Source organism: Myotis brandtii, unplaced genomic scaffold (assembly GCF_000412655.1).
Source record: "Myotis brandtii unplaced genomic scaffold, ASM41265v1 scaffold647, whole genome shotgun sequence".
NCBI lineage: Eukaryota > Metazoa > Chordata > Mammalia > Chiroptera > Vespertilionidae > Myotis > Myotis brandtii.
In genome coordinates, this window is record NW_005370500.1 from 984253 (window position 1) to 997170 (window position 12918).

Below are 12918 nucleotides of genomic sequence, written 5' to 3' on the forward strand. Positions count from 1 at the left end.
GACCAGGGGCTGCACTTAGGGATTGGGCCTGCCCTCTGCCACCCAGGAGCAGGCCTAAGCCAGCAGGTCGTTATCTCCCGAGGGGTCCCAGACTGCGAGAGGGCACAGGCCAGGCTGGGGGACCCCCCTCCCCCCCAGTGCACAAATTTTTGTGCACCGGGCCTCTAGTATAGAATAATTGAAGATGTGTTTATAAAAGAAGCTTCCCTGACTCAAGTGCACGCTGAGGATGGTTCTGATGAAGCTCTTTCATCACAGAAAAGGAAGCTGAGGTCTTGAAGAGGAAAGGCTGCCTTCCTGTCTATCTCCCCTCCCTCCCCAGGCTACCCTCCTACCTAGCACGTCACCCCCACCCCCCCTTGAACAAGGGAAACCAATGCTTAAGGCAAAAGGCAGGTTTTTCTGAATGACCTAAATAAATGGAACTATACCCAAGTTTTTAAATTCATAGAGTAGAAGAGCAAAGATACACAGCTAAAGGTGATTAAACTACAAAAACCTGACTTCCAGAACAAAGCACTAAAGTGTGAAAAGTAACAGTTAAGTCATAATTATAAAAACATTGAAAGCAAGCAAGCTCCAAAACAATGAACTAGCTTTAAATTATCATTATATACAAAAAGTTTATTTTAGAAATCACGTATCTTTAAAAAATAACATAGTTTTAAATTCTTATCCTGACTGGGTATTATTCACCATTTGAATGCCAGGGTGGTGTGGTACAATTAATTATGTGCAGATACCAAGTTCATGAAATACTCATGGCATTTATACCAGTTCAAAACATTAAGGTAATTTTTTAAAGAAAAAATAACAAAACCACAAAACCCTATGTTAGAAAGTTCATTTTGGAAACACACAAAAGTATCTTGATCTTGTAAACAGAAGTCCTGAAACTACAGATCCCATTGCTGAGACTATTCCAAAAACTGGAAAAAGTAGGTATTATATCTTAACTAATGAACAGTTAAAGGATCCAGCGGGACTTACATGCAGAGTGTAGAGCGGGCATCCCAGGGTGTGTGCCAGAGCAGAACAATGCGGAAACGCCAACCTCTCCTTTAGTTTCACAGGTTGTAAGAAAAAGAAAAGCCAGAAAAAGAAGTGGGAAGCCATGTTTGGTAATTTTTTTGGTAGAACTGGTTATCTTTGTTTCTAGTCAACTGGTTTCTTTTAATCTTACAAAAGCAGCACCCTTTGATGTCCTAGTTCAAATACCAGGGAATCAGGACATAAAATAAGTTTACTCACTATGCAGCACAAAATATAGGTCTTTGTAAACCTGAACAAAAGCTGTGATTTAACTCGTTAAGAAGGCTTAAAATCATTTTATAAAGAATTAAAATGATCCTTAAGGATGATGACTAAAGCAGGATTTTTATGCAATCATCATCAGATTTTAAAATTCCTGTAACGAAAGAAAATTACATTACTCTATTTCATACTTTTTACCTAATATTCCCAGGTTATATTTTTAGGTGCTCCCACCCAGATCATGAGGTATATGTATTTGGGGATAAATATAAACCAAAGATATCTTAGTGAGGGGAGTTTGGGTTCTTTGACCCAGCTAGAGCTCAACACAAAGAAATATTGTCACCTTCTAAAAAAATTTCAAGAAAAAGAAAACTTGTATCAGTCAGTTAATTGCAAATATCTTCTGAGAACACAGTTGCCTTGTGCGTCCAGGATGAGTAGTTAAGGTTCAGGCTGAAAAATAAGATTTAAAGTTACATAAGAACAAAGCCAATCAATATTAGCCATTCATGAAGACAAGCAACACCTGAAGGCAGTGGTGGGACCACCTAATTCCGATTAGATGGGATATAATCTCCAAATCTATGCTTCCCATCAAATGACGCCATTTGATGGGAAGTGCATTTATTGAAGACGAGCACTGCAGGTATGAAAGGTAATGTGGGAGGTCTGATGAAAGATGCTCCTGTAATCTTCAGGAAAACTGGCCGTTGATGTTATTGAAGTGAAAATGTGTAACAGTAAAGTTGCAGGTCTGAGCTTTATTATTAGGATGTCCTTTCAGAGAACTGATTCTCTAAAGTGGTTTAATAGGGCACGAAACTCGATTCTCAAGGTATGCCTACTCATCGGTCAAAATGGAAAGGAAAACACAGAGAGGATGTGGAACAGGCACAGAAGATGATAAAAGAGCCCAATGAGAATTCCTCAGGACAGATCCACACGAGATCTGGAAAGCACTTTAATACTCTACCCTTCTTCAAAAGATCAAGTTCAGAGAAATGGCAAGTCCTGTATTTACAAAACCGATGAAAATCACACTGTAATAATCAGTGAGTGCAGAGCAGGGGTCTGCGTTTCCCACTTTTTCCACCATGATTCCACATCAAGGTAAAAAAGGACCCTTCTGTACAAAATCCAAGAAGGATGTAGAGGTGGCAGCCCGACTGCCAAAGATGGTACCACGACTTTCTACTGAGGCTGGTGATGGGACACATGGGAGGGAGGGGCAGGGTCCTCTAGAAAAGAACCCTATTTAAGGCGGGGGGCTCTAGTCTGTAGTTGACCTCCGGTACCAGAACCTGGCCCTGAAGTCATCGCTGCAGGTCATGAAGCCGGGGTTGGTGGGCGAGTGCACGATGCAGCGCACGATGTTGTTGTGGCCCAGGGACAGCAGGTTTCGGCGCTCAGCTGTGCGTGAGTCCCAGCAGCACAGGCTGATGGTCCTCTCGTCTGGCAGCAGCACGTAGTCCTCTGTATGGTTGAAGACAGCCTGTGTCCGGTGCACCTGCCGCCCGCTCAAGCCAGCACCTGCGCACAGACCGAGAGGTTAAGGGCCAGGTAGCTTTACAAGTTCACACCTTAGACCCTCACTCTGACTGTTCTACTTTGGCTATTAATCCCATAGATGTAAAAAGAGCATTTTAAAATTGCTAAAGTATTACACATCTATTGTGCAATTTTGGGAACTCTAAAGTATGAAAAAGAGAACCACTTTTGGGCCCAATCCCTTAGGCAACTGTTAACTGTGATGCACTTAGAGGTATAAAAACCTTTTAAAAAACAATACAAAACTGGTGCCACATCATATATGTCTTTTCTATCATAGTTTAAACCAACTTTCTGTTGGGTACATTTTCCATCATTTTTACTGTCTGCAAATGTTCCTATCTCATCGTTTAGAAACATCATTACTTAGTTCTTTTCCTGCTAGGCATTTAGTCTGTATCCAATGGTAAGCAACGTGGTGATAAACGTTCTTTGTTCAGAACACATTACTTCCTTAGAATTAAATTCCTAGGACTAGAATTACTGGGATGTAGGAACATCTACTCTCCAAAAGAAAGCATTATACTGTTTTATGACCATGAAAAAAATATATTTTGTTTAAACTACTATATAAAGTATAAAAAATAAAAACTGCCTGATAATTTTACACCCATAGTCAATATTTTGATGATTATCCTTCCCACATATCTGTGTTGTACTCATTTGAAATTACATAAGTCAGAGCATATATCATCTGCTGTTTTTATTCCACAGTCAGTAGTGGAGACCATATAAAAAGGGAACATAGGGTAATGAATAACAATACAAACTTTGGTGTCTGAGCTGGAGTCACCACTTGTTAGCGATGTGACCTTGAACAAATTACTTCACCCCATCTTAATTCTCTTCTGTTTCATGGGGATTATTACAGCAGCACCTCAACACTGCTGTGGGGATCAAATGAGGGAGAACCTGTTCAACAACTGTTCCTACACAATTTACTCGGGCTTCTGGTGGACATTCATGCTGCCTCTAACTTTCCATCACTCCAGACAATGCTGGGTGAACATCTTCATTTGTGCCTGCGCATGCTGCCCAACGGTCTTTTTAGGTTGAATTTCTAAGAGTGAGTATAGTGGGTCAAAAGATGCAGGGTGGGGCAAAAGTGGGTTTACAGTTTTAAGTACAATAATTATTATTTATTAATTGTTATTTTTCATATGAACCATTGTAAACTGACTTTTGCCTCACCCTGTGTATTTATTTAAAACTTTGTTATGTGACACCAATTGCCCTTCAGAAATATTTTACTAATTAATACTCGTAACAATGTATTTATTGAAATGTTTATCAATACTAGATAATACCAACCTTTTAAATTCCTGAAATCTGATGAGCACAAAATGATACCTCCCTTTTCATTTCTTAGTTTTTCAGTGAGGTTGGTCATTTATCTTTTCTGTGTTCACTGACCAATGTCTGACATGTGTCTATTATATATGCTATGATTATTTCCCCTCTAATCCAGCATTTTAAGTTTTTTTTCCTTTGTGAACAAGTTTCACATTAACCGGCAGTTTATTTGCTTATAACCTAAACATTGTCAGTTTGAGAAGAAATCCACTATGATATATAGATCTTGCCATTTAAATTCTAGGTTTCTTGTAAAATAGGAAATTAAGCATGATTTAAGTTTTGGTGCTCCTTGTTTTTTCCTTTTCTTTTTTTAATTCCTTAAAGACGTAGTAGAATAAAAGGATCACTGGCTCTGAATCTCTTTGAGATAACAAGTGATGAAATTTAAAAAAAAACCCACACTCTACACAAGGTCAGGTTACCCACTCCCTCTCCCTGCCCTGCCCTCAAGGTAAAAAATAAACTTGTATTAGATGACAATTGATTTTTTTTAAGTCCAAGTAGAGAAAGAAGCAATCATTTTTAACTAAAATCCTTCTATGTTTTTTGATTACTGTTCAACTTGCTACTGTTTAGCAAAAAGCAACATTTCCATAGTGTTCATCTCAAATCTTATTGCTTTACAACTGTGGTATACCATCCTTTAAAAATAAAAAGATGAAGCAGTCAATCCAGTGATTAATTTGACATGGCTTTCATTGAAAAAGGGAGAGAGTAGAGGGTGGTAGAAAAGAAAAGACCAATAGACAAAAAGGTAAATTAAACATACAAAGATTTTCTTTAAAAAAAAAAAATTAAAAAAAGAAAGTTATTTTCAACAAAAGGGAAAAAAAGCACTGAAAGCCCATGAGTCAAAGCCATAGCCAAAACCATGTTCTATCTTATGTAGTTTTCTTTTTTTCTCCCCCTTTTTTCCTTCTCCCCCCCCCCCTTTTCTTTTTTTAAATAAAACCTCTCTGAAACCACCATCACTTTTAATCCTCCCCAGATTGGGCTTCATCTTCGGACCCTTCATCCCCAGACTTCTCAGGCGGAGGGCTGGCAGAGGCTTTCTTCTCTGGAGGGCTTTCCGGCTCCTCGTCTTCTTTGGGAGAAGGAGTCTTTTCCTTTGATACCTTTGAAGCTGTGGGGCGACCCACTTTCCCTTTGCCTTTCACAGGACTTGGCGTCACTGTAGCCTTTAGCCTGGGTTTGGGCATTTTCTTTTCTTTTCTCTCAGGTTTGGACTTCTTAACCATCTTTTTGTTTTTCTTTTTTGAACTGCCATAGTCACTATCATCATCGTCTTCCATTAGAAAATCTTCATCGCTGCCGGAATCTTCTGAGAGGAAAGAAGAATTTCAACGTCCAACTTAATGTATATATCCTTCCAAGTGAACAAAGGGAGAGAACGCTAAGAATGGCTGGAGGATGGGATCTGGGAGTCAAACACTCTTGGACTCTATTTACAGCTATACTACCAGTTTGGCTGGAGTTGTCACTGGCCCCATCTGTAAAATGGGTTTAGCACCACATGAGGGATACATGACTGATTTGAAGAGTAGGTTGAAAACAGGAAGGGATAACTTTTTCTTCTGAGTCTTCACTATCTTCCTGTGAATTCTTTCCAGATCGCCTTTTATTTTTAGCTTCTCGTGGAGATGATCGAATTTTCTTAGCTGGAGGACCCGAATCTCTTCCGTAATCTTCATCAGCGTCATCAGAGTCCTGAAACTGAATAATCAACAACCTTCCTATTTCTGACAGGCCGAGACATGTTCGCTGTTGAATCAGGACTGAGTTGAGAAGCCAAAGACCAGGACCCCCACCTCAACCCCACGCGCTCAGCACCCCACCCCCCCAACTTTGGCAGAGGGGGCCGATACCACAGAACCCCAAGCTGCTGGCTTCTCAAACAACACCGCTTCTCAGTTCAGAGGCCCATAATCAGACGAAGCCCCCGTTCCCCCGTCTCTTCCTTAATTTTGTTTACAGTGTTTTCAATTAACTTTTAACATCAAAACTTCTAACGTTTAATTGGTACTTTTCTCTTTTCCTTCATTATTTTAAGACTAGAGGCCCAATGCATGAAATTCATGCAAGAGTAGGCCTTCCTTCCCCCAGCTGCTGGCACCAGCTTCCCTCTGGCACCCGGGACTGAGGCTTCCCTTGCAGCCCTGGCTTTGTCCAGAAGGTCATCTGGAAGGACATCCGGTCTAATTAGCATATTACTCTTTTATTATTATAGATAATTCTAACTAAACACTAAAACTGGAAATATCTAAATTTGCTAACACAAAGGGTCTTAACCTGTGAATTAGGAAAACTGAAATTTGCATATAAATTCAGTACAACCTTATTTAAAATCAACTCCCAACTGCCCACCAAAACCAACCATAAAACATTTCAAACATTCATTAAAAAAACCCCAAATATAATAAATTCTTGTCAGCAGTCTGGTGTATCTTCTCAAGAGGGAGGAGGTTTTTCCATTTTTTAAGATTTTTAAAATTGATTTCAGAGAGGAAGGGAGAGGGAGACAGAAACATCCATAATGACAGAGAATCATGGATCAGCTGCCTCCTGCATGCCCTTACTGAGGATTGAGCCCCCAACCTGGGCATGTGCCCTGACCGGGAATCGAACCGTGACCTCCTGGTTCATAGGTTGACACCCAACCACTGAGCCACGCCGGCCGGGCGGTTTTCCCATTTTACTTGATCACTTTTATACATCCCTTTTGCAGCACACACGGTCTTTTCATAGCAATAATCAAATATTTTTCAAACAAGCTTCATACAAAAGTGCTCAATGAAGTCACCAAGAACTACAATAAAAAATGACTTTTCCCAACACTTGCTATACCAGAAGCCAGAAAGACAGCAGGAAGCAAACTCAGGTTTTAAGGCACTAAAACTGCAGTAGGCTATGCTGCTCCCTAGTGGTCAAGATCTCACCAACTCTTCAATTTTCTCTGCAACACTATCTTAACACCATAGCAGAGCCCCTTTCAAAACAGTTTTGGGAGCTTTTAGGTTAGAGTCATGCAATTTCAGCACATGACACAAGCATATCACAGAGGAAACTAGCTGAAGTTTACTGGAGGTTTTCTATCACACAACAGCCTTTGCTTCTACAGGAACAGAAGAATGAGACACAATATTTTAACAACACTCACTATAAATAGCTAGACTTGAACAGACTACTGTGAAAGGATAAATTTAAATCTCATCACAGAGCTCACAGCCACAACTGTTACCAATTAGAGGCCTACATGAATTAATGAGAAGCAGAAGAACAATTTTTTTTGTCTGAAGCACCCACTTTCTATCTAGGTTCAATTCAGAACACTTGTGGTCTCCCTTGGGGGCTACCTCTGCTCGCTTAGGAATGGGCCAAGATCTTCCCTCTCAGCCTTCCTTGTCCTAATGTGTACACTTATGGAGGCTTTTCTCTGGACTGCAGAGAAGAGGGCAGGCGGTCAGCCTGCAAACAGACCACCAGTTTTCAAATGCTACCTGCATGGAATCAGATCTAGTTAAGCTATTATGTATTGAGAAAAGCAAAGGTAAGAAACTAGGGCTTGCCGAAACCGGTTTTGCTCAGTGGATAGAGCATCGGCCTGCGGACTGAAAGGTCCCAGGTTCGATTCCGGTCAAGGGCATGTACCTGGGTTTCGGGCACATCCCCAGTAGGAGATGTGCAGGAGGCAGCTGATCGATGTTTCTCTCTCATCGATGTTTCTATCTCTCTCCCTTCCTCTCTGTAAAATATCAATAAAATATATTAAAAAAAAAGAAAAGAAACTAGGGCTCTATTTCCAGCTCTGCCTCTTACTAACTGTAGTGTTAGCTAAACGATTTGGCCCTACCTACTTTAAGCCTTGGTTTCCCTTATCTAAAATGAGTTCTCGGAACTGTAAAATGATGCATAAGTTTTCAGTAATATCAATTTCTCACATACCTGTGAATCTGACCAGCGTTCGTCCTGTTGATATTTCCCAAAGTTTAGCTATAGAGTCTTTTCCACTTGAAAGAATGTATTTAGAATTTTTGGAAAAGATGGCAGAACAAACTTCAGCACCGTCGTGTGCCTTCTCGAAAGTTGTGATGCACCGATTCGAGACGCCATCCCACAACTTGATGCAGCCGTCCTTGCTACCAGTTACGTACATGTTGGCACTAGGGTTGTAATTAACAGAACATATGGCATCGGTGTGTTGATCTTGAGGATTGCAAGAGACAAAACATTGAAATGTGTTGATATCATAGAGCCGAAGAGTAGGATGCTGAGTCCCCACAAGTATAAAGTCTCCGGAAGGGTGAAAAGAGATGGAGCGTAACATTTCAGCTTCCTGTTAGGACAGAGACATGAATGTTAAATGACCAACTGTGGGACAATTATTTCCAGAGGAAATGTGGACAATATTTGGATGATGCAAAGAATCCATTAAACCAGGGGTGGGCAAACTTTTTGACTCGAGGGCCGGAACAAAAGCATGGATGGAGTGTTTGTGTGAACTAATATAAATTCAAAGTAAACATCATTACATAAAAGGGTACGGTCTTTTTTTTTTTAGTTTTATTCATTTCAAACGGGCCGGATCCGGCCCACGGCTGCATTAAACAATGGATCAGGTAAGAGAAAGAACAAAGTACTTTAAGGTACCAAATGTGACTTCCAGCAAATACCTGACAGTTTTAACTGAGTAACTTTTTATTACCATAAGTGACTTTAATGAACTGTTTGTTTTCAAACGGATCTGCAACCTTTAGAGTGAAATGGACTCTGAATCCTTATTGCATGAACTGGACTCGTAGCAGTGCCAACCCGCCAGAGGATGTGGGTGTATGACAACACGTGAACCATGTGCCCCCTGTGGCATACATCCTTGTTGCTGTACTCTCATTTCATGTATGATCACTGAGACTACTTCTAAAAAGAGAATAGCCATACAACAGCTCACTGTATTTAAGAAAAAACATAAAGCTCTTCTCAAACATTCCTAACCTGAATGTACTTGAAGGCTCTTTTTGCCGAAGGTTTGGAATAATCAAATAACTTAAGAGTGTAATCCCTTGAACCAGAGGCAAGGATCTGTTCCGTCGGGTGGAAAGCAAGACATGTGACTTCGTCCACGTGGTCATAAAGAGTCCGGATCACTGGGTGGTTTTCCATATTCTGTTGTGCAGTCTCATTCATCATAACCTAGACCAGTAAGATAAGGAGATATGCAAAGTGTGAAATCTGTCTAACTCACAGTGCACTCTGCTACTATGCTCAGTAAAGCTGGTTTAAACCACTCTCCCCTTCTCCCATGAAGGAACAAAAGGCAAACAGTAACAGTGTTACAGGATTTTTACCTCTATTGGCATGGCACTTTTGGCCAACATTCTTTCTGTGTCGAGTATCTTTATGGAGGCGTCAGCAGACCCAGTAGCTATTAGCTGCCCATCTCTACTATAGGTAGCTACTCGGCATGGTCCTTTATGGGATGTGACATAGCAGGTTTCATACTCTGAAGCCTCTGGGGACATGGTCTGGACATCTGCATCGAACTCCAGGTCAATGCCCGTGCCTGGGGCAACTGTATCTGAACGACCAATTGCATACTGAACTGCAGTATCATCATTTTCCATTCCTGAAAGGAATAAAAATTAAGGGCATGAAAAGTATTATTTTAAAGGCCAAGACAGGCCCTGGCTGAGTAGCTCAGTTTGTTAGTGTTGCCCAATATGCCAAGGTTGCGGGTTCAATCCCCCATCAGGGCACATACAAGCATCAACCAATGAATGCATAAATAAGTGAAACAACAAATCAATGGTTCTCTCTCCCTAAAAAATAAGGCCAAGACAAAGTTTGGGATCTGAACTGGGAAAGATGTTTGCCATATCAACTTACTTCTTGGAGGTGCATGACACTTAATACTTTACAAAACTAGGCACACTGACCAGGGTGCATGCAGTGACCACACTGTAAGGGAACATAGGTTGTAGAAGGCCAGGCTTTAGTAAGTAGTCACCTCTGCTGATTTTTGCCTCCAAAATGTTCTATGTAACTACAACTACAGAAACAAAAAGCAGTTCTGTAGTTAAATTGTTCATTTTTCCTACTCCAGCTTATATCGTTAGTGCTAAGATCTGTTAATATAAACTCTGAAGCTCATTAAGTCAGATATATTAACACTAGTGAAACATTTGAAAGAATGTTATTTAAATAAACTGAAGTTTATCAAGAATGTGTTTTAAATTTAAAAAGCTCCACACATCATATAAACAATGTTTATTAGCAAAGGAAAACTTAAAAATGCAGATGAACAAAAAAATAAAAAAGGATCCTATTTCAACCAGAGATGATTACTGTTAACATGGCCGTATAAATTCTTCTGGACCCTTCTCCATGCATAAAGTTGTTTCACTTCTTAAAACAAAAATTCTCACAACTGGCACTGCCAGGTCAGAGGGTATAAACAGGTTTGATAATTCTATATTTCACTGTTTTCTGTGACCCAGGTAAGCACCAGCACATACTATTGAACAAGAAAAGGTCCTGATCTTTGAGGAGCTTGCCATTTTTGTTGTTGGGAGAGGTATAGGTTGTGTGGGAAACAACCCAAAACACTAAAGAAAATTTCAGACAGTACTTGTGCTAGGAAGGAAATGGGACTGTGTGTTAGATTAAGAGCCTGTGTATGTGTGTGTGTGTGTGGTGGTGGTGGGGGGGAGGGGGATGGGGATAATAGTGAGGTTGTTTTAGAAAAGGTGAGAAGGACTCTGGGATGACAATGTGAGCTGAGACTTGAAGAGTCAATAATCTAATGACTGAAGGGTCCAGATAATTTGTATAAAGATCCTGAGGCTAGAACCAGCTCGAAGTCTTCATAACCTGGACTATGCTATCTCCTTCAGTATCCAGCACTGTACTTAACATGTACTAACACTAAAGAAGTGGAAATAATCTTGAAAAATTCTGATGGGCGAGAACATCTGAAACCTTGTCAAGGGATCAATGAACTGCATTCACAGCTACCTAGTTTGATGAGATGCAGGAGCTGCTCTGAGGGTGCACAAACAGACTGAGGCTTGATTTCATTGATGAGGCCATTAGCACTGCTGATGAAGCCATCATAGAGCAGCTGGCTAATGATCAACTTGTAAAGCTGCTGGCGGTCCTTCAGGCCCACTTTGGTTCTGTACATCGTGGAGAAGAGGAAAACAATTTCCCTGCCAGCTGCAAAAAGAGAAAAAGGGTGCATGGTGAAGAAGAGAGGCACCAGGAAATCACAGAAGCAACACAGAAATTGGATCTGACTTGCAGGGCTCAAATCCCAGCTCTACTACCTGCCTTATCTTTGGTCAATGACTCGTTTGCCTGAGATCAGGTTCCTCAGCTGTTATATCTCCAGACACTACTGTTTCCACTAGCTGAGTGTATGTTTACTAACATCAGTTATGTTCAGTCTTAATACATGTTTTGAAGCAACTGAGGTTGTTAAATTACATATTTAGATAATAAGTCAAGATATGAGGGCAAAACACCTATTGTGCTATGAAAACTTAATCAAGCCGAATGCTTTGGAAAAAGTCAAAGGTGAATTGCTTAATAAAATATTGGCAAATAACATGGTCAAAACAACAACAGAAAAGGAGGGAGGCAAAACTTGAAGGATTGGGCACTTAGGTGGATTTACAGATGTCAAAGTGCTCCAGGCACTAGTTGTGAGACTTGCTATACACTCCACACAAATCGGGTAGGCAACTGATGCGCATTACCTCACTAAATCCTCACCTAATCCTCTTTAGGAGACGGGCAACCGGAAGCCCGAAGAGGTCTAACTCACCCAGGATCACACAGCCTGCAAATGGTAAAGCCTGGGTTCTAACCCAGGCTACTGGGCCCCGGAGCCAGAGTCCTTAATGCGCTGTACTGACGGGTGTTAGTAACAGCAGCTGACATTCACTGAGCACTCGCCAGACACCATGCTGCACACTTTATAAGGCAGCATTTACTCACTGCACAAGTTCACTCAGTGGACTTAGTAAGTACTCGTGGAAGCAAATGCATGTAATTCGATGCTTGCGTAGACAACTCCAGAACACAACAGAGAAGACGAAACTAAGTCAAAGAGGTTAGGAAACCCACTGAAAGTAACATGTGGCTGAGGAACTCGTCCAAGATGAAAGTGGCCGCCAGGACTGTCCACACCGGAGCCCAGAACTTAACCGCTACTCCATCCCGTCTCCTCGCTCATGCCAGGAGCATTATGGGATGCAGAGCTTAAAAAGAAAAGAGGCCGAGCTCCGTTCTCAGCGCATAGAGCGCGGGCTCGCGGGGCTAGTGAGCGCCTAATCGCCACCCCGATTTGCAGGTGAGGACCCCGAGGACCGCAGAACCCAACCAGGACCGGTTGTGCCCGGGGCTGGAAGAAGGACCGGGAGGGCAGAGACTGCCCCTCGCTGTGCGCTCCGCTACCACCCGGCAGAGAGGTGAACTAGGGTTGGAGGGAGCGAGGCCCTTGAAGAGGAGGAAGCAGGCCCAGCCTGGCAAGTCAGCGCGCACTCCTCCCCGCTCACATGCACCCGTTCCCCTCCTTCCCGTGGTCCCCTAGAGCCCCCCGCCCGACCGCTCCAGCCGCTCTGCGTACATTCCGGGCCCCAGGTACCCGCGAGTCCAGCTCCCGGTCTCCCGCTCTTCTGCAAAAATGGAGGCACGACTCCGGCCCGATCGATCGCTCCGCGCGCACACTCACTGCGCACGCGAAAAGGCCGTCGCGCCGAG

The 12918-nt window shown here is 42.0% G+C and overlaps 1 protein-coding gene across 3 annotated transcripts; it reads right to left on the minus strand.

Moving 5' to 3' along the window:
- Positions 1 to 603: 603 nt before the first annotated feature.
- On the minus strand, positions 604 to 12902 carry CSTF1 (cleavage stimulation factor, 3' pre-RNA, subunit 1, 50kDa). Of its 3 annotated transcripts, none has more exons than XM_005880686.2 (6): positions 12803 to 12902; positions 11170 to 11370; positions 9504 to 9781; positions 9151 to 9348; positions 8104 to 8494; positions 604 to 2787 (listed from the first exon to the last, which is right to left on the minus strand). In XM_005880686.2, exons 2-6 carry the CDS (start codon positions 11336 to 11338, stop codon positions 2528 to 2530), a joined length of 1296 nt encoding a protein of 431 aa, XP_005880748.1. In that variant the 5' UTR covers positions 11339 to 11370; positions 12803 to 12902; the 3' UTR covers positions 604 to 2527. The 3 variants fall into 3 exon arrangements, with proteins under 3 accessions (XP_005880748.1, XP_005880750.1, XP_005880749.1); XM_005880688.2 differs by having other exon boundaries at positions 12785 to 12891; XM_005880687.2 differs by lacking the exon at positions 12803 to 12902 and adding an exon at positions 12283 to 12416.
- Between the last annotated feature and the right edge of the window lie 16 nt (positions 12903 to 12918).